The 19,427-nt window shown below is 47.2% G+C and overlaps 1 protein-coding gene across 1 annotated transcript in view; it reads left to right on the top strand.

The window, feature by feature from the left end:
• LOC143959324 (voltage-dependent T-type calcium channel subunit alpha-1I-like) overlaps window positions 1-19,427 on the top strand; it is a gene marked incomplete at its 5' end in the record, with an annotated part of 1,279,315 nt that overhangs the window by 1,079,271 nt on the left and 180,617 nt on the right. Inside the window, one exon of the mRNA XM_077468009.1 lies at window positions 15,174-15,348. Within this exon, the coding sequence (XP_077324135.1) occupies window positions 15,174-15,348 (175 nt within the window). The remainder of the gene's footprint in view (window positions 1-15,173; window positions 15,349-19,427) is intronic.

A 19,427-nucleotide genomic window follows, 5' to 3' on the forward strand; every position in this document is an offset into this window, starting at 1 on the left:
TTTGGGACACCACCACCCGCTCACCCACCGCCTCATGCGTTGCCTGTAAATTAATATAGAGCCTGCGTAGATTGAACGACGTATTTCGACCCGGCATAAAGCCCGCTTGATCAGCCTGGATCAGGGTAAGGATCACTCCGTTCAATCGAGTAGCAAGTATCTTAGCTAAAATCTTAATATCAACCTGTAATAGGGAGATTGGGCGGTAGGATTCTGGGAAACCTGGATCTTTTCCAGGTTTGGGTATTAAAACTATCGTTGCCTCCCTCATGGATGGAGGCAGTGTCAGTGTATCAAAAAGACTCCTGTAGAGGGCGAGAAGCCGAGGCGCCAGTATTTCTTGATAACAGGAGTAAAATTCAATGGGAAGACCATCTGACCCCGGTGACTTGGATCTTGCAAATTCCGCAATAGCACACACTATTTCATCAGTGGTCAGGGGGGCCTCCAAAGCCTGCACCTGTTCCTCAGTGACTTGGGGGAGGGACACCTGAGCTAGAAAGCTGTCCATCTGAGTAGTGTCGTCGGATACTGTAGTGGTGTATAAGTCCGCAAAAAAGTCCCGAAATCTAGCCACTACCTCAGAGGGGTCCGTGATCATTGTATCTCCTTGTCCATGCAAAGAGATAACAATTGGGGGTCTGTCTTCCTTATGCACTAAGTATGCTAGCAACTTACCAGCTCTCTCCCCAGATTCAAAATATTTTTGTTTGGTAAAAAAAAGTTTCTGTCGGGCCCTGTCATGGTGCAGTTGGGAAACCACTCTCGACTGTAGTCTAAGTGCATCGGCGTTTGCCGTAGACGGGTCGTTTATGTAGGTGTGTTCCATGGAGCTCAAATCCGCTTCAGCCCCAGCAAAGGCAGTAGCCGAATCAGCCTTGAGCCTATTAATGTGGGTAGTCAGTACCGAACGAGCATGTAATTTAAATGCATCCCACACGGCCGGATCCGATGCCGTGTGGTCATTGTCCTCAAAAAATCTTATCCACTCCGCCTCAATAGTGCCATCGTCGGGTAATAATGTCAGCCAGAACGGATTTAACCGCCACGCCCGTGGAGGCCTACCCAGGGGTACATCAAGCACTATAGAGTAGGGGCTGTGGTCCGAAAGTAGTCTGGGGCAAAACAATGCTTCCCTGAGTCTGGGAGTGAGTTGTTGAGATATTAATATAAAATCAATACGTGATAGAGAACCATGTGTGGGTGAGAAGCATGAATACTCTTTCTTTTGAGGGAATTTGTGTCTCCAAGTGTCCACAAGATGAATGGTGGCTAAGAGCCTGGACAGCCTAGTGGTCCCAGCCTGCCCCACCATCAACTCGGGGGGTTTGAGCCTATCCAGGGAAGGATTAAGCGTAGTGTTGAAATCCCCCAGCCAGATAACAGGAACCGCCGGGTGTCTGGACATAAAAGACAGTCCCTCAACAACCAACGCCATGTTAAATGGAGGGGGGATATAAAAGGCCATAATAAGGTAGGGTTCCCCATACAATTTAGCATGCAGAAAAACAAACCTGCCCTGCGGGTCAGTAAGAACTTCGCAAAGTTCAAATTGGACAGACTTAGCTACAAGTACCGAAACTCCCCTCGAGTGAGACGTGTGGGTGGAATGAAATGCCCACCCAATCCAAGGGCGCTTAAGGGCCATCTGCAGTCCACCCTCCACATGGGTCTCAACCAACACCATCACCTCCACCCTTTGCTTCTTGAGGAACGTGAAAGCTGCCGCACGCTTAATTTTATCACGCAGGCCACTCACGTTCCAAACAAAAAACCGTATAGATGCCATATAGAGTCATATTCAGTAATGAGTGCATTCAGCTTTCCCCCTAACAGCCCTCCTGTAAGCGCACCCCAATACAATTGTGCTTGATCGAGCCCATATAGGGACTGCTTAGTCAGTAGTTGCAAAAAACAGTCGTCAAAAGCCACACATAATCCAATTACGTACTCCAGCTTGTTCATATTACCGTATATACTCGAGTATAGGCCGACCCGAATATAAGCCGAGGCCCCCAATTTACCCCCAAAAAACTGGAAAACGTATTGACTCGTGTATAAGCCGAGGGTGAGACATGGCTGTCCATCCCTGTGTGTCCGTCCATCCCTGTGTGTGTGTCCGTCCATCCATCCCTGTGTGTGTGTCCATCCATCCATCCATCCATCCATCCCTGTGTGTGTGTCCGTCCATCCATCCCTGTGTGTGTATCCATCCATCCATCCATCCCTGTGTGTGTGTGTGTGTGTGTGTGTGTGTGTGTGTGTGTGTGTGTGTGTATTCATCCATCCATCCATCCCTGTGTGTGTGTGTGTGTGTGTGTGTGTATCCATCCATCCATCCATCCATCCCTGTGTGTGTGTGTGTGTGTGTGTGTGTGTGTGTGTGTGTGTGTCCGTGCAGCCTTGTGTGTGTGTCCAGCCTACCTGTGTCCCAAGCCTCCGTCCCGAGCCGCCGTCGTCCCGAGCCTCCTCTGTCCCGTGCCTCCTCTGTCCCGTGCCTCCTCTGTCCCGTGCCTCCTCTGTCCCGTGCCTCCTCTGTCCCGTGCCTCCTCCGTCCCGTGCCTCCTCCGTCCCGTGTCGTGCCGATGGATCGCCGCTCTTCTCGGCGGCCATTCTACAATTCAAAAGCCGCGCCTCCGTCCTCCGCCTGTGATAGGCGGAACACTCAATTTCCCAGCAGCCTGTGTTCCGCCTATCACGGACATCCTCTCATACTCGTCCGTAGTATGAGAATGAACGGATGTCCGTGATAGGCGGAACACTGACTGCTGGGAAATTCAGTGTTCCGCCTATCACAAGCGGAGGCGGAGAAGGAGGCGCGGCTTTTGAATTTTAATGTCCGCCGTCTGTCTGCTCGATACGCTGATCGAGCAGTCAGACAGCGGTGACTCGAGTATAAGCCGAGGGGGCACTTTCAGCCTCAAAAAAGAGGCTGAAAATCTCGGCTTATACTCGAGTATATACGGTACTCTTCTGTATGTAAACCCAAACCAATCCACCCCCCTCCCCCCACCCTACCCTGCACCTGCCCCAACTTGTGCGGGTATATTCCCCCAAAAACCAAACATGCCTGGCTGGGAAAACCAGTTTCAGTGAATTAGAAAGAAAACCTAGAACAATAAATCTGAAAAAGGGTCGTGGCCACCGGTACCAGAAGGCCAGGTAAAGTAGAGCACCCTGCATAACAGCACACAGCGGTGACCTGGGTAGAGAGGCAAAAGTGTCAGTTGCTGTCCGTTCCCAGTGACCAACTCCGCCATGGCAATAAGAAGTCCCAGCAGACAATAGAGCAGTTTTCCGCTGCACCCTGCAATCAGTCCGTAGGACTAACATGTCTCCCCTTGCTCCGGGAGAAAAAAAAGGGAAAAAATAAACCCCCCAAAATTGTTGAAATAAACTAACAGGTATGTATTGCAGAAAAAGTCCCTCAATATGGACACGAAGAAAAAAAGAAAAAAATTCGTTCCATGAACGTTGACACCATCAGCATGCGTAAAAGTTCTTCCCCTATTAGGTCCAGAATCGGAAAGTCCAGCATGTCCCAAAGTAGAAGAGGCATAAGAGTATCGGACGCCACAGATGCAAGCATCCTAGCGATGCTGGAGCAGGATAAAGGGATCAGGTAGCATGCCATATTTCCAGGACACCAGGGGAAAAATAAAAAAGTGTTAAGCTCACCCGTCCCACAGGTACTTAGTCAGCTCTATCCCGAGGCGCTCTGCGTTCCAACCATGCTATGACCTCCCTGGGTTGTTCAAAGAAAAGTGCCCGGTCCCCTGCCTCCACCCTGAGACGCGCTGGGAATAGCATAGAGTATTTCACTTGTTGTGCACGCAGCAATCTTTTAGCCTCCAGGAAACTCTGCCGGCGTTTCTGGACATCCGCTGAAAAATCAGGAAAGATTGCAACTTTAGCATTTCCTATAGGGATGTTACCCTTTTCCCGAGCCATGCGCAGGGCAGCATCTCTATCCTTATAGTTCAGGAGTTTTGCAATGAATGTGCGCGGGGGTGCACCTTGAGGTGGAGGCCTGGCAGGCATACGATGCGCGCGCTCAACCGTCAACATGGGGGAAAAAGACTCCCGACCATAGGTAGTTATCAGCAATTGTTCCAGAAAAGTTGTGGGGTCTTTACCTTCAGCCCCTTCCGGAAGACCAATCAGTCGGATATTGCATCTGCGTATGCATATTTTCCATTTCGTCCTGCTTAGCAAGCAGGAGGTCTATTTGCTTCTGCATGTGGTCAGCATCAGTTTGCAGTGGCGGGAGAGCGTCCTCCACATTGCTAATGCGGGTCTCAGTTTCCCTCACCCGGTCACGTAGCTTCTGAAAATCCTGCCTTATTAAAGAGATGTCCATTTGCACTTCTTCAATTTGGGATGTAAGGGACGTGCGGCACAATGTAATGGCTTCAAGAAGCCTGTCCGTGTCTCCCGCTGCACGCGGCCCTCCCGTCTCCTCCGCGCCGCCATTTTCCTCCCCCTCCTCACTCACATGTCGGCGGTATTGAGACAGCCGCGCTTCCGCCGATCGCTGGGATTTCGAGGGAGACATGTCCACCGGGATGAAGGGAAGCCTTCCAGACGTATTCAGGTAAGTATTTGTGCTGTGGTGTCACAGGATCAGCGTGGGAGACAGGATCATTCGGCGGAGCTCCGGAGACACACGTCCTACTCCATGCAAGGTCAGGCCACGCCCCATATCTAAGTACTTTTAAGCATAACTTTGCAAGCAGGTTACAGAAAAACATTATTGCACAACAGCAGTATAACATTTTTTATAAGTAGTATTTCAAAAACTCAAAAATATAAGGCCCACTTATCCGATTCCTCACCCCCTCTGATGGCCCATTGATAAAATTGTATGGGGGTGGGGTGGGGGAGGGTTATAAATGATTTTAAGACCCATTACACTTGGAGACATTTGAGGGGGCAGTTTGGGGAAAGCGGTACAATGGAGCTGACAATATACATTGTTAAAGGGACTAGGCTATAGGTGTATATGGGCCCAGGATTGCATGCTGGGGAGGTTAGTTAAGGCAAATATGCATTTAGGCCAAAAAAGAGTTTAAAAAATAAAAACATGCATGCATGAAGATAAAGGGGACATTCACAGCATATTCAAATCATGGTAATTAGGTAATGATGAAATTAATACATATAATGTAATGTTAAAGGATGAAACCTACCTTAATATAGTACTTCTGCAGGACCTGAATAATGTCAGAACAGGTCTCTGGGATAATGATCCCCAGAGCCTGGGGGGAGATGCCTATTGTGAACTTGAGATCCTAAAGGCTTCTCCCTGTCGCCAAGTACTGCAGCGTGGCAACTAGCCTCTGCTCTGGAGTGATGGCTTGCCGCATGCAGGTATCCTGCCTGCTGATATAAGGGGTCAGCAAAGCCAGCAGATGGTGAAAATGAGGGTCCGTCATCCTGAGATAATTCCTGAAATCCTCAGGATTATTCTCACGGATCTCACGAAGCAAAGGCATATGCAAGAATTGGTCACGCTGGTGCAGCCAATTCTTCGTCCATGAACTCCTTTTCGCCCTTATCATGGACTGGGCTCGGGTCGAAGTATTAATAGGGATGAGCCGAACACCCCCCGGTTTGGTTTGCACCAGAACTTTAGAACCCCGTTGAAGTCTATGGGACTCGAACGTTCAAAATAAAAAGTGCTAATTTTAATGGCTAATATGCAAGATGTTGTCCTAAAAAGGGGTTGGGGATCTGGCTCCTGCCCCAGGGGAAATGGGTCAATGCCTAAAATGTTTTTAAAAACTGCCGTTTTTTCAGGAGCACTGATTTTAATGACGATTAAAGTGAAAAAAAAGTGAAAAGTTCATTTAAATATCATGCCTGGGGGTGTCTATAATATGCCTGTGAAGTGCCACGTGTTTCCCGTGTTTAGAACAGTCCCTGCACAAAATGACATCTAACGGAAAAAAAAGTCATTTAAAACTGCTTGCGGTTTTAATGTAATATCTGGTTCCGGCAATATGGATGAAAATCATTGAGAAAAATGGCATGGGTAGCCCCCCTGCCCATTACCAGCCCCTTTGGGTCTTGTACGGATATAAAGGGGAACCCCGTACCCATATTAAAAAAAGTAAAGACGTGGTGCTCCCAGACCCTATATACTCAGAACAACAGTATACAGGCGGTGCAAACAAGACAGGGACTGTGTAGGTTTGTTGTGTTAAGTAGAATCTGTTTGTAATTTTGACCTAGTACATTTTTAAAAGTGTAGCTCCAGTCAGAAAATACATTTTTAAGCTTTTTGGAAAACATAGGGAAGGGTTATCACCCCTGTATAATTTGTTTTGCCGTCCGTCTTTTTTCATCTCACTTCCTGTTGTCTCCTTCCATTTGCAAGTAGGAGACGTTTGTAAGTTGGATGTTTGAAAGTAGGGGCCTGCCCTATATGCTCTGCAGAAATGGCGGAACAAGGTGTTGGTGTTGCCACAACATTGTAAGCCCTCAAAGTGACTCTTGGTGGGTGCTGGAGAGCCCTGCTGTGAACGATTATATCAAGAATTGTAATTACATGCCATTGTTGAACAGTGGTAGAAAAATTGGGCATTTGGTGGTTGTGGTGCTGGTGCCACAACACTATAAGTCCTCACAGTTACTCTCGGTGGGCACAGGAATGAGCCCTGCTGTGAAATATTATATCAAGAATTGTAATTACATGTCCCTGTTAAACAGGGGCTGAAAAATTGGACCTTAGGCACTGGTGCTGGTGCCATGACACTGCAACCTCTCCCATATACTCTAGTTGTAGTGCAGGAATGAGCCCTGCTGCAAAGCATTGCATCAAAAATTGTAATTAAATGCCCCCGTTAAACAGGGGCAGAAAAATTGGTCTGGTGGCATCACCCAGAACCAAAAATGTTCTTCCAAGATATCAGCGGAGGAGGAAGAGGATAGACAATCAACATAACAGGACAGTCACTCAGCATCAGCATAGGCAGTCTTGAAGGGATGTGATATTTCAAAAAAAATGATTCGGTTGCATCAGCTTCAGGTGCTTGGTAGCTGTGGGTGATCCAAGACTGATTCATCTTTATGAAGGTCAGTCGATCAACCGAGTCAGTGGACAGGCGCACCCTGTGATTGGTAACAAAGCCACCATCAGCACTGAAGGTGCGTTCCGAAAGAACGCTGGATGCAGGACAGGCCAGCAGCTCAATTGCATATTGTGCAAGCTCTGGCCAGTGATCCATCCTCAAGACCCAGTAAGCCAGAGGATTTTCGGTGGGAAAGGTGTCCAAGTCTGACCTTGCCCCTAGGTATTCCTGCATCATGTAAATCAGACGCTGGTTGCTGGAACCGATCATACCTTGGGGCTGCGGACTAAAAAATTGTCTGAACGCATCGGTCAGACAGCCACCTTCTCCACCGCTCCTTCTGACCGAAGCCTCAGCAAAACGTTGTCCAGGACCAGGAGTTTGTAACCTCCCAGTCTCTGGGAATGCATTGCACAGACCTTTCTGCAAGGCATCCCGGAGATGTCTCATCCTCTGCTCTCTCTACGACGGCAAGATAAGGTCGGCAATATTACCCTTGTACCGTGCATCAAGGAGAGTGGCCAGCCAGTAATGGTCCCTCTCCTTGATCCGAAGAATATGAGGATCCTTCCGTAGGCTTTGCAGGATCAGGGAGGCCATGCAGTGTAGGTTAGCTGAGGCATTTGGTCCGGAGTCCTCTGGGTCACTAAGGACAACATGATCCACAGCTACCTCCTCCCAGACACGTACAAGTCCACGGGTTTCTTGGGACTGTAAATCATGCCTACAAGACTGCTGCTGCTGCTGATGCTGAGTGCCAGCCTCCACCTCCATGCTGACACAATCATCCTCCTCCTCCTCCTCCTTGTCCTCTTCCTGTGTGATGGGTGGGACAGCAGGAACACTGTCTGGATAAAGGGGGCCTTGAGAGGCAAGGAAGTCCTCCTCTTCCTGCCTATGTTCTACCTCATGTGCCCTGTCCATTATTCCACCCAGCGTATGCTCCAACAGGTGGACAAGAGGTACAGTGTCCCTGATGCCATGCACTGTCACTGCTCACCATCCTTGTGGCCTCCTCAAACGGTGACAGGACAGTGCATGCATCCCTGATCATGCCCCACTGGCGTGGTGAGAAAAAACTAGCTCCCCTAACCCTGTCCTGGTGCCGTAGTTGCACAGGTACTCATTGATGGCCCTCTGCTGCATGTGCAGCCACTGCAGCATGGCCAACGTTGAGTTCCAACTGGTGGACATGTCACATATAAGGCGGTTCTTGGGCAGGTTCAACTCCTTTTGGAGCTCAGCCAGCCAAGCACAGGCATTAAATGATTGGCGGAAATGCACACAGACTTTACTGGCCTGATTCAGGACATCCTGTAAGCCCGGATACCTGCACAAGAACTGCTGCACCACCAGGTTAAGGACGTGAGCCACACAGGGCACATGGGTCAGTTGTCCCTGTCGGAGGGCGGAGAGGAGGTTGGTGCCATTGTCGCAAACCACCAATCGTGGCGTCAACCACCTCTCGGCCTGCCCCTGCAGAGCTGACAAAATATCTGCCCCAGTGTGGCTCCTGTCCCCCAAACAAACCAGCGCAAGCACAGCATGGCATCGTTTTGCCTGCGTACTTTCGTAGCCCCTTGAACGCCTACAGAGCACCGCTGGTTCCAAGGACAGAGCACTGGAAGAGGCCATGGAGGAAGTAGAAGAGGAGGGGTGGAGGAGAGAGGTGTGTCACAACGGGTTGAAGCATTTTGGAGGCGTGGTGGCGGAACAACCTCCAACACTACTGCACCTTGTCCTGCATCCTTCCCAGCTGCCAGAAGAGTGACCCAATGGGCCATGAAAGACAGGTAACGTCCCTGTCCATGCCTGCTGGACCATGAGTCAGCGGTAATATGCACCTTACAGCTGACCGCCCTGTCCAGTGAGGCAAGGACATTGCCTTCCACATGCCGGTAGAGAGCTGGAATCGCCTTCCGTGAGAAAAAGTGGCGTTTGGGGACCTGCCACTGAGGAACCGCACATTGCATAAACTCACAGAAGGGGGCCTGAGTCTACCAACTGAAAAGGCAGCAGTTGAAGTGCTAGCAATTTAGCCAAGCTAGCATTCAACCACTGGGCATGTGGATGGCTGGGAGTGAACTTCTTTTGACGTTCCAGCAGCTGGGGCAGAGAAATTTGCCTGCTATAATTGGACGTGGGTGTACTGCTAGCAGAGTGCCCGCCAGCACTTGGCGGTGACACACCTAATTCTACACCTTCATTCCTCTCAGCGCAGGTTTCAGAAAGGACCGAAGGTCTAGTGGGGTTGGAGATCCCAGCTGATGAGGAGCAAGGAGAGGTCCGCTTTGTTCTTTGGTGTGGGTCTTTGAAGTAAGATTGCCAACGAGCTGCATGGCAGGTCAACATATGTCTGGTCAAGCATGTGGTGCCCAAGCGGCTGATGTTTTGGCCACACGAGATACGCTTGAGACATATGTTGCAAATAGCAGCAGTGTGATCTGATGCACTCATCTCAAAAAAGGCCCACACCAAAGAACTTTTAGAATAACGCGCAGAAGCAGTGCCCTGCACAGGTGGAGCTCTGCGGTGTAATTCAGTTGGTGTGCTGCCCCTAAGCTGGATCCCGGAGGGCATCCTGCCTCGTTGGAGATGTGCCTCCTCCTCCTCTCTCCTACCAGGCACCCACATGGAGTCAGTGCCCTCATCATTCCTTCCCTCTTCATCGCCGGAGCAAACCTGGCAGTATGCTGCAGCTTGTGGAACATGACTGACAGATTGCTGTCCTTCTTGAGCATCCCCTCTCTCTGCGCTCAAGCTACTGCCTTCCTCTAGCTGAGTATCATCATCAGAGCCTACAAAACACTGGAGCATGTACACAACACTGTGCTCAAAGAGTTCAGGGGACTCCTCAGGAGGACGTGTTGGGTCTAGGGAAGGAGTCACTGATGATGACATTGAGATGAGGGAAGACGATGCGTTGGCAGCTGCTTTGCTAGTACCCTGAGCCTGGGTGAGAGGATGAGGAGGATGAAGAGGGCTTGGTCATCCACTCTACCAAGTCTTCAGCATGATGCGGCTCAAAATAAGGACAAGCGTGTCCCATGGCCACGTGCTGATGACAATGCACCGCGTCCACGACCAGCACTGTTGTCTCTAGACACAGAGCCTGCTTGCCCTCTTTTATCGGCTCGTGCCTGTCTGCCTCTCCTTGTTGGCCTTCCATACATGGTATTGGCCTGAAGGGAGATGGGAAAACCAGCAATTGGGTAGTGTATATTGTGCTGGAGGCACACAACACCCACTAACTCCTGCAGATGCCTTTATTATAGAACAACAGGAATTAAAGAGTAGATACCGGTGTATACTGTGCTGTGTTTGGAGGCACACAACACCAACTAACTCCTGCAGATGGCTCAATTAGAGAAGAGCAAAAAGGTGGATAATGGTGTATACTGCACTCAAGTCACACAGACAACACCCACAAACTCCTGCAGCTGGCTGAAAGCTCAATTACAGAAGAGCAATATAGTTATATAGGTGGATAATAGTGTATACTGCGCTCAGGGCACACAGACAACACCCACAAACTCCTGCAGATGGCTGAAAGCTCAATTACAGAAGAGCAAGAATGCTAAATCGGTGGATAATGGTGTATACTACACTCAGGTCACACAGACAACACCCACAAACTCCTGCAGCTGGCTGAAAGCTCAATTACAGAAGAGCAAGAATTCTAAATCGGTGGATAATGTACGGTCTATACTGCGTTGAAGGTACACAGAGAACACCCACTAACTCCTACAGACGCCAACACACTACACAAGGCCGCCGCGCTGGCGGCCTTATATAGTATGGGGCGTGTACTACACAGCCTGAGCTATGATTGGCTCTCCTCGCTGCCGGCGCTGTGATTGGCCAAGCATGCGGGGTCACAGTGCATGCTTGGCCAATCATGAGCCAGTAATGCACTGCGATGGCGCAGTGCATTGTGGGCCGTGAGCGACACACGAATTTGGCGCGAATGGCCTGCAGAGTTCTGGCTTCGCCGAACGGGCGAACAGCCGGTGTTTGAGTCGAACATGCGTTCGACTCGAACACCAAGCTCATCCCTAAGTATTAACCCCAAAACCAAGCCCCCACACAGCACGAACTCGAGAACCAGTACACACCATGGCTTCAAAGCGGTCCCAAAAGCACAAACTGAACTGCAGAAAACGATTTAAATAAGTTGAAGTCTGAAAAGCGCAAATTGTCTCCCAAAAAACTTCTACTAACACGAGATAAACACGATATTAGCAGAAGGAGCCCAAAGGGTGGCATACTGGGACTTGAACTTCCCTTTTCTAGTCCAGTCGTACGTGCTGTATGTCACCGTGTTCGAAACTGGGGGACCTTTGGAGTGATCGTGTGTGGGCAAGTTCATTCGTTTGAAAGTCCAGCAGACCTCCGCTGCAAAGTCTATTGGAAAGAATGTCAGACCTAGTCCGTCAAAAAGTCTGATCGTGTGTACGTGGCATTAGAGTATTTATAAAGGCTCACAGCAGCCTTCTGGGTCATTCTCCCTGGGATTGGCCAGGGCTGTATCCATGCTGCTATTTGCACTGCTTCACATTTATGTTCCAGAGAGTTCTCCATTTCTCTGGAAAGCAGAGGAAACAGTCAAAACTAGCAGCAGTTGAAATGCTAAGCAAATCTAATCACATGCAGCTGCACTGATTACAGTGAGATAATCTAAATTTACAAAGTTTAACAAAAATACAGCTCCACTGAACATAGTGAGCCAGCACTAACTCTAACTAATCCTAGGACCTATCTAGAAGGGTGCTACAGATGTAACTGATTAACCACTTCAATACCAGCCACTTAGACACCTCCCCGCACAGGCCAATTTTCAGCTTTCAGCGCTGTCACAATTTGAATGACAATTGCGTGGTCATGCTACACTGTACCCAAACAAATTTTTTATAATTTTGTTTCCACAAATAGAGCTTTCTTTTGGTGGTATTTGATCACCTGTGCGATTTGTATTTTTTGCGCAACAAATTAAAAAAAACTAAAATTTTGAAAACAAACAAGTTTCTTTGTTTCTGTTAAATTTATTTGTAAATAAGTAAGTTTTCTTCTTCAATGACGGGCACTGATATGTCTGCACTGACGGGAACTGATAAGGCTGCACTGATGGACACCAATGAGGTGGCATCAATGGGCACTTATAGGTGGCACTCATAGGTGGCACTGATGGGCACTTATGGGTGGCACTGATGGGTACTTATGGGTGGCACTGATGGGCACAGATAGGTGACACTGATGGGTGGCATTGCTGGGCATTAGGTTATACAATGGTGCCAGTCAGTGCCCATTTGTGGGCACTGATTGGCGCATATTGGGCATAATTTGCACATGTGGATGGCCATGGGGTACATACCTGGCCATCCACATGTTGCCTCCTTCCCTGGTAGTCCTAGCGGCTCTCCTTGTGGTCTAGTGTGGGCATCCGAGGGTGGGCTGCGCTGATAAATAATCAGCACTGACCCCCCTGTCAGGAGAGCCACCGATCGGCTCTCCTCTACTCGTGTCTGTCATACGCAAGTGAGGAAAAGCCGACCAACGGCTTTCCCTGTTGACATCGTGATCAACCGTGATTGGACATGGCTGATCAAGATCGGTGGAGTGGTGTGTCAGACTAACACATCGCTTCACTGATCGCTGCAAAGGCGGCTGTTATCCTGAAGGAGGTCATATGATGCCCAGTCAGGATAACTGAACTACCGCCCAGCCGTCAATTTGCTATAGGCCGGGCGAGAAGTGGTTAAGGCTCAGGTAGTAGTGAAAATGTAGTGGTGGGTGCTGCTTTCAACCAATGATGTTGCCCTTGTTTCTCACTCTCAGAAGTGTTTCTGCAGTACACATTTTTAGATGCGCAGTTCTAAACCCTCCAGCAGGGGAAAATTCTGAATAGCTCTCTTTGTTTATTAGGGGGCTGGGGAGTTTTTCAAAATTAACCTTGTCTGCAGTGTTCAAGCAGATCTTCATTATTATCACATGTAACTAGATCTGAACAATGTCTGTCCTAACAAAGAGTTAAGGGTGTAGGGGCTAGGATTCTTGCATTGTATGTTAAAAAAGACAAACTTGGGACAGAGTACCAAACAAAACCTTGCAGCTGGATTCTCTCCTTGCACCTATTGTCTCTTTTTGAAAACCGTGCAGCTGTGCGGAGCTCTGCCCACACAGCCACGTCATTCCTTCACAGATTCCTGTGAATGAAGAAACCTAAAAAGTACCATCTTTCACCATGGCAAATGTACTTGTGGTTTGAATGGCCTGTAAATGCAGTGTTCAGCGTGCTTATAGTTCATTCAGCCTTCCTCCAACCTTGTAACTGAAAGCCTGAAAGGGGATACGAGCACAACGCTAGAGGAAGAGAAATGCACTTTTTTTTACTTAAAAAATACATGCATAAACAATACATTTATTTTTTTTATTTTTAAAGGTGAACCACTAAATGTAAAGTTTTACTAAACCCACAACAGTAAAATCAGTCTGTATATGTAGTAAAGCATGCTTGTTATACTCACTGTGGAACCTGTTTGATCCTGTATGCACAGATCCTCCCCTTCTAGCATTGTCTCAAAAACATGTCTGGATAAGACAGAGTTACCAGAGTCAGGCTGCACATGCTCAGTTTGGTGTGTATTGCTAGAGAGTTTTTTTTTTCTTGGTAGAGTGCATGTGATCAGCACAGGGTCAATCAGCACTGTCTAGACAGAGGGTCAGGGGTCCTGCATCCTGATAGAACAGCCAGTGCAGTATGGAAACTCCTCCTACAAGCTTTAACCAGGCACTGATAGAAGGCACAAGACTGCTATATACTGCTGATGAGAAAAAGGTATTTAAAAGGTTAATATTTAATAAAATGATTGTATTTCTATGTTTTGTTTACTATGGGAGACCATAGTTACATAGTTAGTAAGGTTGAATAAAGACACTAGTCCATCCAGTTCAACTTGAGTGAGTGTCTACAATTGTCCCTATCCCTGTACATTGCACACTCACATCGGTCCCTACCCTCAAGGATCCAACAATACAAGGTCCCCATTCATATACTAGGGCCGATTTGGGACAGAAGCCAATTAACCTACCTGCATGTCTTTGGAGTGTGGGAAGAAACCGGAGTACCCGGAGGAAACCCATGAAGGCACAGGGAGAACATGCAAACTCCAGGCAGGTAGTTCTGTGGTTGGGATTCAAACCACGACCCTTTTTACTGCTAGGTGAGAGTGCTAACCACTACACTACTGTGCCACCCTACGACCAGATATAGTAAATGCAGGGTCCTAGGTTTAGTAATACTTTAAGACCTAAATTTACCATTAACCTGAATCTACCTTTTAACATTAAGCCCAACCCTTAGGTGAAATGTATATTTTTTTCATGAAAACATAATGGCAATAATTACTGTCACTTTGATACTAGAGGCAATGCCACTATCCCATGATAAATGTCACGCGGTTCCAGTGTTGACTGTTTGTCTCTTTCAGCATTGCTACTACAGTATTTCAGTAGCAATGTTCTTATTCATATTGCAAATAAGGCTTATATTTTTTTCCAATTGTAGCACCACACAGCCATATAGTAAATTCACCTAAAGGAAATCCTTTTTTGACCAAAGATGACTTACTGTATTTATTGGCATATAACACTCACTTTTTAATAATGAAAATCTAGTGCAAATAGCATGTGCATGTTATACGCCTACTTCCATTTTAGCTGCCTCGGAGGAGACAGGGAGGGGGACGTGACGAGCGCTGTTAGATTACATACAGTGAGAATCTCCTGTTTACTTGGCGCCCTCTGTAATAGGATGCTGCTGCATTGAAGGCAGTGGTGAGGCTGCTGATAGGCATTGAACAGGCTGCATTGATCACAGTGGTGGGGCTGCAGATGGGCACTGATCCTTCTTTTGCTTCAAAGTTCCTTATTTAAAATGTATGTTTTTTCCTAAAACGTCCCTCTTAAAATGAATGTGCGTGTTATCCACAGGTAATTACGATATGTGTTGTTAGTTTGTTCTAATGTGTTGAAACGCCTTTATTCAAATTCTCTTTAAATAAAATATTGCTGGTAATTTACATTGTTTTGCTTCATTAACAGGATGGCCAAGACAGTCCAGACTCTTTGGGGATTGGAATGTTTAATGAAAACCATTTTCCACTTGCAAGCATTCCTGGTTCTCCTACGGCAGAACAATACTTATGTGAGATAGACAAGATCTCATTAACTCCAGCAGAGTCTTGGGACAGCTGGCTGAAAGAAGAAAGCAACCCAGGTAAACAACAATCTTTTATTTTGAAAGTAAGGCCCCTTTCACACATGCGAACCGTTCAGGTCCGCCTGTCAGTTTTTTAGGTGGACCTGAATGCTCCAATAAGTTATATGGAGTGACGGATGTCAGCGGGGACATGTCTGCAGACATCTGATTAGCTAAATTCAGACGGAAGGAGACCCTATTTTCAATCCGTCTGTCGGATCGGATCCTGTCCGTTTTCTTCCGATCCCCCATAGAGGAGAGTGTGGCTCTGACAGTGCACAGTGAGTGCAATCACTCTGCACAGTGAGTGAAGATGGACCTGTCATCCGCCGGCTCAAAAGGGATCAGCGGATCGATCCCTGCTGAGCAAGCAGAGTCAGTGAAAACTGACATTAATGTGTGAAAGGGGACTTAGTCTTAAACGCTACTTTGCAAGCAACAGCCTGTAAAAACTGCTAATTTTTAACATAATTGTAAAACTGGCAATTCATTGTGCAATGGAACTAAACTTTGGATAACAATGTTTTAGGCAAATGTAATGTTCTAACATGTTTGCTCACTAAATATGTTTCCTGGTGCCTCCATGGCAGCATACCAGTGATAACTCCGCCCCGGAGTCCTCCCTTCAGGATAGTTACTAGCTTATAAAAAGGAAACCCATATTTCCCCCTAGCATTCTCCTTTTTTTCCTCATATCTGATGGATAGTTTTGTATGTGGTCTTACCGCTGCCTGGCGCAGCTTCAGTCTGGGTTCTGGCTTCTCCCAGACGCAGTCCCCTGTCTTGGGTTGCTAACAGCACTGAAAAGAGGGGAGCCCCTTCTGAGGGTCTTTTGGGGCAGCAGCAACAGCTTCCTAACAGGGGCTTCAGTTCTGCAGACAGGCTATGCTGGTCTTTGAAGGCAGGTAGGGGCTCTATTTTCCTTTGCTTACCTTTTCCCCTCCCCCCTCTCCATTTAAGCTCAAACAAGCTAAAGGTGGCAAGCTCTGATAAAATTGTCCTGCCTGGGAGTGCTTCTGCAACTCTACCATTTCAACTTAGTAAGTGGTCTATTCCTTACCTTTCTCAGAGATGTATGTGGGTAGGTGTGTATATAGGTGTATATGTGTTTAATTTATTTAATTTAATTGAGTGATTAAACCTTTGTGTAGTTTGTATACTTTGGTATGCGGTAAGGATTAGTCAATATGTTTGTGAATGTACATATATGTATATATGTATACCTATATAATTCTAGGGAATATGGGGTGTTTGAGGAGTATTTCCTTTTTTTCGCTTGCAGTTAGTTAAAAATATGTATGTATGTATGTATATATATATATATATATATATATATATATATATATATATATATATATATATATATATATATATATATGTGTGTGTGTGTGTGTGTGTGTGTATATAATGTGTATATGTGTGTGTGTGTGTGTATATATATATACATATATATATATAATATATATATATATATATATATAAAAATTTGTAGAATTAGATAATGACAATTTTTTTAGGAGCCTTTTTATTCTTTCTTGTCCATTCTTTTAGCTTCGATTTCAGTCGCCTTTTCCGCCCTTACTTGCCTTCACAATTATGAGCCAGCCGCCGTTTGACCAAGACCCTCACTTTCTTAGGAAAGGGCACATACATACTTTATAAAAAAAAAAAGAAAGGAATTCGACTAAAAGAGTGCCTTGTGTTGTTACTCTCGGTTCAGCCCTATACACCAGAACACGTCTAACCAGACTTCTGGCCACCAAAGTGGACGCTCCAGTCCAAGCTCAAGACACAGCCGTTCGTCTAGCTCTCATCATCAGTCTAAAGGTCATCCTCCAAAAGGCAGCAGTCAAGCAGCCCATCCAGACGAGAGATCAAAGAGGGTTAGGGCATGTGGAGCAACGCCTTTACCAGATAAACATATCTGCCAAAATTGCTTGCAGGGTTATGCGATTCAGGGGACCGAAGTTGAGCAGGTCACAGACCTTATTAAAAGAGTAGTCAAAGACTCCTTAACTGAACTAATGCAGGTGAACCCATCTCCGCAGGGTTCCTCTGGCAGGAGTTATCCGTTCCTGGCCCGTCTTTTGCAGCCCCTGCAGGCGCTACATCAAGCCCACCTACCCGAGCAGGTAGATGAATCGGATCCGGGTGGATTCCATTTTTTCGCTAGCGCAACCAGTTGTATTGGCGGTTAAACAAGCCATTGGTTGGGTAGAAGCAGTAGAGCCTCCAAAGAAACAAAATAAATAAATGAATTGTTTCCCCTTCCTGGAGGAATTGAAAGATCTAGTGGATGGTGAATGGGAAAAAGCGGACAAACGTTTTTCCTTGAATAGACTTCAGAAGTTATATCCTCTGGCGGATTCGGATGCTGCTTTCCTGGACACTCCTCCGGTAATTGACGTGGCGGTAGTGCGGCTAGCAAAGAATATTACCCTTCCTATGGAAGATTCGGCTTCCTTTAGGGACCCATTGGATAGACGAATAGATGCGGACCTGAAGGCCTACCAGTTGGCTGGCGGAGCCTGCAGAGCATCGGTGGCCCTGGCTTCAGTCTCCAATGTGGTCAAAGTGTGGACGGAGAATATCAAGGAGGCTATTTGAGAAGATGTCCCCAAAGATATTATTAAAGCTTTGGATGAGCTTAAAATATCGGCAGATTTTATTGGAGAGGCTGCAATACACACCATGAGATATTCAGCCAGGGCAATGTTCCATGCTGACATGGCCAAAAGAGCATTGTGGCTAAAGCTGTGGGCAGCGGATGCGGCATCCAAACAAAATTGGTGCAAAATCACGTTTGATGGGAAAAGAGGCTGGAAAAGGCAATCTCGAGAGTGACTGGGGGAAAATCAGGGTTGCTCCCCCAGGATAGAAGGGTTAGGCGTTCTCGAGTGGTGTCGTCTAAATATCAGTGGTCTAGAAATAGAAATTCTAGCAACTTCCGGCAAAGTAGGGACTCCAAAAGGACTTGGAGAAGCACTCAGGCTACTTTCTTGAAAACAAATAAGCAAAGAAATCTCCCCAGCACCCAGGAGGGTGCGAAGCCCTTTTGACAAGAGGTCATCCCCACCAGTAGGTGCCAGTTTGAAGGAGTTCGCTGAAGCCTGGCTGCACAGATGCAGGGACCTGTGGGTGGTATCTACGGTCAGGTTCGGACATTTATGGACGTTTCAAGAACAGCCGCCACAAGACTCATTCATTCAAACAAAGATCCCAACCTAACCTCCAAAGGCAGAAGCTCTGCAAAGTTACCTTCAACTCCTGCTGGTGCAACAAGGCAGTGATACCTGTCCCTCCCTCCGAAAGATTCACAGAGTTCTACTCTCCTCTCTTTCTTACCCCCCAAAAGGGGTGGAGAGTGGAGGCCGGTAGTGGATCTGAAAAGGTTAAATCGATTTATTCATTTGGAATCCTTCAAGAAGGAATCATTACAGACAATCATACAGGCAGTTCAACCAGGAGACTGGATGATCTCGGTGGATTTGCAAGATGCGTATTTCCATGTGCCCATGCTGCCTGCCTTCCAAAGCTTTTTGAGGGTGGCAGTAAGATCAACTCACATTTAATTTCAGTGCCTTCCTTTTGGTCTGTGCACATCGCCAAGAATATTCTCAAAGGTGTTGATTGCAGTTCTAGCACTCCTCAGAGAGAAGGGACTTCATTGTCTGGATGACATCCTATCGCTAGCATACAGTTCAGACCAATTGGTAGAGCATAGGCAAATTCTTCTGTCCACTCTGAAAGAGTTAGGGTGGCTAATAAACACAGGAAAGAGGGTCCTGATCCCGACGCAAGCAATGGTTTATCTAGGTGCCCTCTTTGACACCAAGGCAGGCACGGTTGCGCCTCCCCCCCCCCCCCAGAAAATGACAGCGATCGCTTAGAAAATGGGCCACATAAGAACGCTATCTCACCTGTCGGTGTCAAATTGCCTAAGTCTGATAGGGACCATGTCAGCCTGTATACCGATGGTGCCCTGGTCCCATTGGCATCTGAGGACTTTTCAATGGGGCTTTTTGACACAATGGAAGAGGAATTCACTGTATCAAAGGATAGCGATATTTACATCCATGAAGAGGGGTCTGCTATGG

The sequence above is a fragment of the Lithobates pipiens genome, unplaced genomic scaffold (assembly GCF_037356315.1).
Source record: "Lithobates pipiens isolate NorthernLeopardFrog02 unplaced genomic scaffold, aLitPip1_a1.2 Scaffold_70, whole genome shotgun sequence".
NCBI lineage: Eukaryota > Metazoa > Chordata > Amphibia > Anura > Ranidae > Lithobates > Lithobates pipiens.